Source organism: Gastrolobium bilobum, unplaced genomic scaffold, assembly GCF_033153095.1.
Source record: "Gastrolobium bilobum isolate Gb01-03AN ecotype WA unplaced genomic scaffold, APGP_CSIRO_Gbil_v1 utg32407, whole genome shotgun sequence".
Classification (NCBI taxonomy): Eukaryota; Viridiplantae; Streptophyta; class Magnoliopsida; order Fabales; family Fabaceae; genus Gastrolobium; species Gastrolobium bilobum.
Window position 1 is genome coordinate 41,637 of NW_026898328.1, and position 7,774 is coordinate 49,410.

At 32.1% G+C, this 7,774-nt stretch overlaps 1 protein-coding gene and 1 pseudogene across 1 annotated transcript; both read right to left on the reverse strand.

The window, feature by feature from the left end:
- Positions 1-558: 558 nt before the first annotated feature.
- Positions 559-1,150, reverse strand: LOC133314952 (early nodulin-like protein 21; the record flags this gene model as incomplete). The annotated part of the gene is made up of 2 exons (XM_061516501.1): positions 559-881; positions 1,024-1,150. Coding segments are annotated over 2 exons (450 nt in total), but the record flags the coding sequence as incomplete, so codon positions are not given.
- A 1,963-nt stretch (positions 1,151-3,113) lies between these two features.
- On the reverse strand, positions 3,114-5,257 carry LOC133314953 (uncharacterized membrane protein At3g27390-like; annotated as a pseudogene).
- Between the last annotated feature and the right edge of the window lie 2,517 nt (positions 5,258-7,774).

Consider the following 7,774-nt stretch of genomic DNA (forward strand, 5'->3'; position numbering starts at 1 on the left):
GCCTTTGTTTTTTTTTTTTGGATATATCGGTCAATTTTATCCAAAAAGATACTCCTATACATCCTTGAAATAGAAGAACTTGTTCCCCATTTAGCTGCCTTAAAGAAAAAATCTAAATCGGTGTTTATAGAAATAAAATGGGTAAATTGATGCAATTCACTAGTCACGTTCGAAAAATCGTTACATTTTTCATAACGAGAGAAAACCTATCGCTTAATCCAAACACAAAAAATTGCTTCCCTGAGAACATTCTAAATTCTAATATTGATATCCAATTACAAAGTTCATTGGTAATGAATTAGCATATATGAGCCATTTTTTTATAACATGATGACATTATATAATCATAAGCAAAAATTAAAGTTAAAAACAAACACTATTAATCCATAAAATGATGAAAATGTCTAATACAACGTAATAGAAATCAACACTACCATGCAAATAATAATCCAAGCTCATTCTATGACCTTAACAAAAGCAATAAAAAAAGAAAGAGACTTTACAAAGAACAAAATGCACTATTCCTAACACACCCGAATTTAACATCATAAGAAGTACTCAAATTACATAGGAAGCAACACATGCAAAAACAAACTGAAGGAAGATCATTTGAGACACCCCAATTGACAAAACAGGATCATGGTGCCCAGAAGACTTTGCATGCTGAGAAAGAGACTCATCTGGAACCATCACCCTCTCAATCATCTTCTGTCCCTTCTCACAATGCCCTGATGCACCACTTACGAAGTAGAAAGTCCCTGAGTGTTCAAACCTGAACACAGTGTTTCCAATGTTGGAAAAGAAAGTTGGGTGAGTGGCATTGCAATCCTTGTAATCTTCCTCACCGACCTCCATCACAGAGTCCTTCTTGTACCTAAAATCTACACAAAAACAAAATAAAAAAGCAAAAAATTAGTTGGTTATTAATATACCCTTTTGTTTCCTTATGAAGAAAAATGTGTTTTTTATATGTTATGTGCATGGGAAAGAGAATACTATATAGGAGAGTGATGAGTTGCATACAAATGGTGTCACCAACATGGAACCTGTTGTGTGAGGCCCAATCATTGTACATGTTTGTGTCATTGGCTGGTGGAACAACCCACCCTTTTGTGTCTCCAACTTGGAACTCACTTGAAGCCACAGAGAAACATTATGGAACAGAGAAAATGGCTAAGAGAAACACAAGTAGACTCATGGAGGAAGAAGAACAAGCCATTGCAAGTATGAGAGAAGGCAAGAGGAGAATAAGTGCACAGAGTTTTTTTTTTTTGGTGAAAGATGCACACTATGGTGTTGTGGAAAGTGGAAACTCTATTGAAATTGGCTAGTTTTAATACATAGATGTTGCATAGAGAAAGTGGCCAAGTTGGATATGCCAGAGTTGGATGAGAAATGGAGGTAGTGGGTGGTTACATTACAGTCCTTAATATATGGAAATGAGGTAATTGCTGATCTTTCGTTCTACTTTGATTGATCTTTAACATTGGAAATTCCATATCCAGCGTGGTACTGAAAGATGTTGGACCATTTTCGAATATGCTTAATTATTTAATTATAGTATACCATTGGTACACAAGTAACAATTAATATATTCTTAAAATGCAATCTAATCAATTAAGGTGCTAACTGGCAAAGAAAAGATTAATTAAAAAAAAATATATTGTTTAAAAATTATGAATAAATGATAAAATAATTAATAAAATTTATTTTTTAAGTTTTGAATATAAATAAAAATATATATCATAAAAACGGAACCGAATACTTTAAATCAAGAACATCAACAGATTAGTGCTCATTTGAACTTGAAGTAGTTTATTTTAAAATAAAAAAGAAGATTTAAAATATAATAATAAATAATAAAAATAATATTTTAATAGCTTCAGCATAATATAACGATGAAATTTGTCCCTTATTCTTTTTGATAACCAGAATGAAAATATTCACGAAGAGAGGTATAGATTTGAATAACTAACGTCACCTTTCAAATCACAATCATCAATAAATTATGTATTTGAAGTAATTTATTTTAAAATTTTAAAAACTAGTAATTTTTTAATTTTGGAATAAAACTTTTTGAAAAAAACACCATTGTTCCTTTAAAATTAAACTTTTCCATATATTAAGAGTTAATACGCTGATTGGCTTACAATTACCTCATTTGAGCTTTGGATTTGATAATTAATTTGACTTGGTCATTTGGGTCTATCATATAGGAAATTTGGTTGGAAAATATAGATATATTCAAGCAGAAAAAAGAAGAAAAAAATCTGCTATCACGACTGATTTTACGGTACTTAGTTTTTTTTTCCTTGCTTTCTTTGGGAATTTATAATTTACCAAAATTTTGTTTTTTAAAGGTGCTACTTTTATTCCATTTCAAAAGCATGCAAAGCACGTGGAGAATGTTCACTTCATGTATTGGTCAGAGGTGACAGATTATTCTTGGTAGTTTTGTTAAAAGACTCTTTAATCTCATGAGTAAAACGGGAAAACGTACAATTTTATTATATCTATATAATATATGAATACTATTATTATATCTATATAACATTTGTATTATATCTAACAACATCTAGTCATTGGTATAGCACTAAACAAAAGCACACAAAGGGGAAATGGATTGAAGACTATACACGATATGACAGAACAATGATTATTTTGTCATGTTTGACAAAAAAGTTTACCAAACTACTATGTCAACAGTAAATTTTGTCAAAATGCCACGCAACATATTTCGCTACACTGTGTAGCGAAATATGCCATGTCAGGTTGCACAGTCAGCAAAAATGACACGTGTCAAGCAGGCAGAATTCAAGCATAATTCGCTACACAGTGTAGCAAATTTCTGCCTGCTTGACACGTGTCATTTTTGCTGACTGTGCAGCCTGATATGAAATATTTCGCTACACTGTGTAGCGAATTACTTGCAAACATATTTCGCTACATAGTGTAGCAAAATATGCCGCGTGGCATTTTGGCAAAATTTACTGTTGGCGTGGCAGTCTGGTAAATTTTTCTGCCAAGTGTGACAAAATGGTCACTCATCCCGATATGACACATTGTTTTACAGGATAATATATATATATATATATATATATAACATGATATTCTTATGAAATTTCCAAATCTCTTGCATGTTCAGACTCTTGATCAGAATCGGCATTAGTTCTTGTGCCTTTGAAGGATTTCAAACTAATAATTCGACGAAAAGCACTTTTTGATCTGATTATTTTTGAAGCTCCATGCTTGTCAGCAAGCTCATTAGACAATATTTTTACAAGATAATCGAAGCGCCGCTTGTAGGTTGGGAACCTTGTGATAAATTTGGTGATCCGTTGGAGCCTGTGTAATAGATATGAAACTAAAATCAAAGGAGAATAAAATATATAAATAATCATTTTCTATTAAATCCCGACTAGTAAGGATAGGAGTGAGGATAATTCTTATACGCAGTCTTATTAAAAGTAACTAACATGATTTGGTCCGATAGATATATACCTTCTAGCCAATGCATCAAGTTCAGCAAGTTTGATGTCAGATTCAGGTGCTGTGCCAATAAGTGAATTTTTTACCCTATTGGGATCACCACTCAAGAGAACCAATTTGCAAAGTTAATCCTCTTCTGACACAGAAAGATTCACTGCTTTGATTTGTTCTTTAATAATCAAAAGGGGATTAAGGAACCATTCAAAAAAATTCTCCTTTGGTCTGTTTGTGGTAGTTAGTTCAATATCATCACCTGTATTAAGGAAGCAAGCAAAATGATTTCATCAAGATGATTAAAAGCAAATAATCTTGAAAATCAGAAGCAAAAGGGGCAGCAAGTGTTCCACTTACTTATCAATATACCAGAGCCCAGAGGAATTGGCTTTTGCAGAACACAAGAGTGCTTGGAGAAGGCAATATGTTGGTAAACCAATAGTAATGACTCTACTCCCTTTACCAGACATAGCTTCTTGTATGTCTTCATGTGTTATTAGTCTTACAGAAACTAGTGTTTCTCCCACCTTATGATATTTCTTGAACAAGCCCTCCAACAGCTACACAAGTTATGAACAGTGTTTATTTAGTAGAGCCCCCAAAGCATGATGCAAAACATGAACAAAAAAAGAGTAATATGTGAGTCATGTGTCATTGGACACAAAATATTAAAAAGAATACCTCAAGTTCTTGAGAAGGAATTTGAATGGGTAGCTGTCACTGACATTTCAGCCTTTTTTCGATATTGAGGTCTTCCAAACACAAATCAAGAGCATTAATTGCAGGTCACTCAACAACATGTATCAAGAAGCACTGCAGAATAAAACCTTGGGATGCAGGATCCTTCTGTCATGTCAAGAATATCATTGTTGTATTCATCATAAAAGGACAAAGCTGCAACAATGTACCGAAGGCCCAACAAGAAAGAAGACTCCTGCATTTCACAGAACAAATAAACATATCTCATGCCTAAGAGAAATTAATGCATCAATAGTTTCAATATACTTTCAAGGTGTTATGGCTTTATCATGCAAGATGTTAGTTGAAAGGCATTCTTGAAGCTTACTTTCAAGGTGTTTTGAAATTTCAAACTTCTCCTACACTCTCTAAGTGTCAACTCTTTAAGGCTCACATCTTGCCTCTCAAATGAGTTGAGTACAAACTCAGAAAACGCACTCACCTTTTACACGAGTGGTATTGCCTATGATGAACTAGGAATTGGTGCTGAAATTTGTCCAGAGACAGTAACTGTTGAAAACTTATTTTTTATCCTTATCCCCAATTTTTCCTACAATTCACCATCAGTCTGTCTTTGGAATAAGAATCAGTCTAGATAATCATAGGAACAGTCGAGTAAGCCACCCACCAAAATGCTATGTATTTCACTCATTAGAAAATTGTTATCTAACTCTAACCCAAACATAACATAATAGGCTATGGTAACAATTGTATTTATGAGTACTGAAAACTTATATGAGGATTTACCTGATAAGCAACAAGACCTGCATAGGTACCGGGAAAGATACTAGCTACCACAGATGCCAGAACTGCCCCAATAACTGACAGTGGCCACAGAAGGATAACAAGGCCTGCAAAAGGCACACATATTGTCTCCAAGAAAGGGCCTTCACGACCTATGAGATCATGAAACAAATGATTCCACCCTTTAAAAAGCATGTAAGGACCTTTGCATATGGCAACAAATGATACAATTGGCATATCAACTACGATTCCGAGAACTGCAGCTACAACAGCACCATGGAGATAATGCAGCCTGCATCAAAACAGAGAAAAGAAACATCATTAAAATTTCACAACAGACCATCATATAATCAGAAAACATCATATGAAATATGGAATATCATGAGTCTTGTTTATTTGGAAGAAGAAAATTTTGAAGCTAAAATTTTGTTTTGCTTTGAAGTTCCCAAAATCTACCAGTACGTCTTACTTATTTGACTTTCAAAGACACATTTTTGGATAATCTTTTGTTAAATCTAGCATAGACCACAGATACAACTAAAACATAAAATGCAAAAGAAAGAATAAAAGAGAAACAATTTAGTTTCACTTGCTTAGCCAAATTGGTAAGGAAGCAAATTTAGGAAACAACAGTTTTCATACTGGTCATAATAGTTTCCGTACATCAGATTTTACTTGTTAATTGGAACTTCATATCCCATGAAAAGAGTTGTCATTCTCAAAGATCATACCTAGTAATAATGCCTTCTGTCAATATTTTCTATGACTTGCAATTATGTTTGGCATGCAAATGATGCATGATTAAAATCACCAGACCAACACAGAAGCAACTTATAAGTTTATGTCACGTTATAAATAGCAACATTTCTCGTTTTCTTTTACTCTTCCCATTCCATTTTTAAGGACTAATAACATATGACTTTCAAAAACTAATATCACTTAAGCTATTAATATTTCTTTTTCTTTTTTCTTTTGTTTGTTTTACACTTCTCATAACTATATAACTTTTTAGTTTTTTAATTATCCTTCAGTAGTTTCAAGGGGTTTTTTAACCTTTTAATTTAAAATTTTAAAAAAAATTATTTATGGAACTAATGTAATTGTATCATGTTAGGGTTAACGTGACTCAATCAGTAGGGTTAACGTGACACAAAAAAAATTATTTTGTGTACCTTTTCAATTGTTTAGAAGTTGAGGTTGACATGGAAGCTATCAGTAGCGGTGTTCAAAACGTCCAAAAGAACCAAATCAATCCATAACCAAACTGCTCTATATTTTAAAAATCGATTATTTTTAAAAATTGATTTCATATTAAACTGCATTTTATTTTATAAACTGATTATTTATCAAACTATAAAGATAATTGAAAAGCACAACTCACAACGAATTTATTTATTTGTTCTTTAATTGTAGAGCAGTTTGGTTATGAATAACCAATAACCAATTAATTTTATGGTTTGATAAAATCAAATTTATAAAATAAAATACAGTTTCATATGAAACCGATTTTTAAAAATACCGATTTTTAAAAATACCGATTTTTAAATTGTGGAGCATTTTGGTTTTGGATTGGTTTGATTCTTTTGGACATTTTGAACACCCTTACATATACATTCCTCCATCAGTTCAAATGAACCTCTTAGTAACATAAATCTTGAGAGAGCGAAGGTCAATTTTTTTATAATTTAAAATAATTCAATTGTTCTTCTACAATCACTCTCACAATAACGTGAAGGAAAATTAAAACCGGTTTTGATTTAAAATCGATTTTCAATCAAAACCGATTTCAAACCAGTTTTGGAACCGGTTTGAAAAATTAAAAAAATGGTTTTAAAAAATATCGGTTCGGTTTGAGAATCAAACTGTTTAAAACTGGTTCTGTTCGGTTTTTGTCAAAACCAATGATAAACCACTCCATGCACACCCCTAGCTACGAGCACGAAGCGTGATTATTAATTTGCTGGTTCTAGGTTGGCCAAATAAAAGAGAGATGAAATTATTATATATATTATTTGTTTCCTCATCCTTAACAAGAGGTTTTTCTTATAAAAGGAAGGGGGAAAAATAGGAGAGAAGATAAACAATGATTGTTAGCAGCGTATCTAAATCTAATATGATTGCTAAAATATCATCTTGCAGGGTTGCAAGATTAATGAATCAGCCTCCGTTTGCTTGTTGATGAGAAAAGGAGCATCAATAGTCAACTTATTAAATAAGTAACACCCATGTCTCTTGTTTACGCGAACAATACAATCACCAGACCGAAAAAGATTTTTTTTTTTTTTTTTTAATTGAAAAAAAAATCTGAAATGTTTTTTATGTTATCAAAAATGTTGTGGAGAACTGTGCTTCTTGTATGTATTTCTTAAGTCACCGGAGATAAAGTTATCTCCAGTGAGCTCAAAATGACATCGTTTTAGGGTTATAAGATTAAAAAATTATAATGATAAAGACTAATATAACCTTGCAATATATTTTAATTACAAAAACACCTTGCTATCCGCACCAAAATGTCATTTTGGGCTCACTGAGATAACTTATCTCCATTGACTTGAGAAATTCTTTACCCTTCTTGTATAGTGAAAAATATTTTAAGTGCTCCCGCACCCATTGCTCGATATATTCATCCAATAAAAATAAGATTTCAACATTAATATGTTGTCATGTTAGTCTTGAGAAGGGAGGAATTTTTTTTAACCATAATCAGTAATTTATTTATAATACAGGTGTTTATCTTGAATGGCAATAATACCTATTATTGGATGCAAGAACAGCGGCAAAAAAATTAAAATATTGTTATTTTAATAAA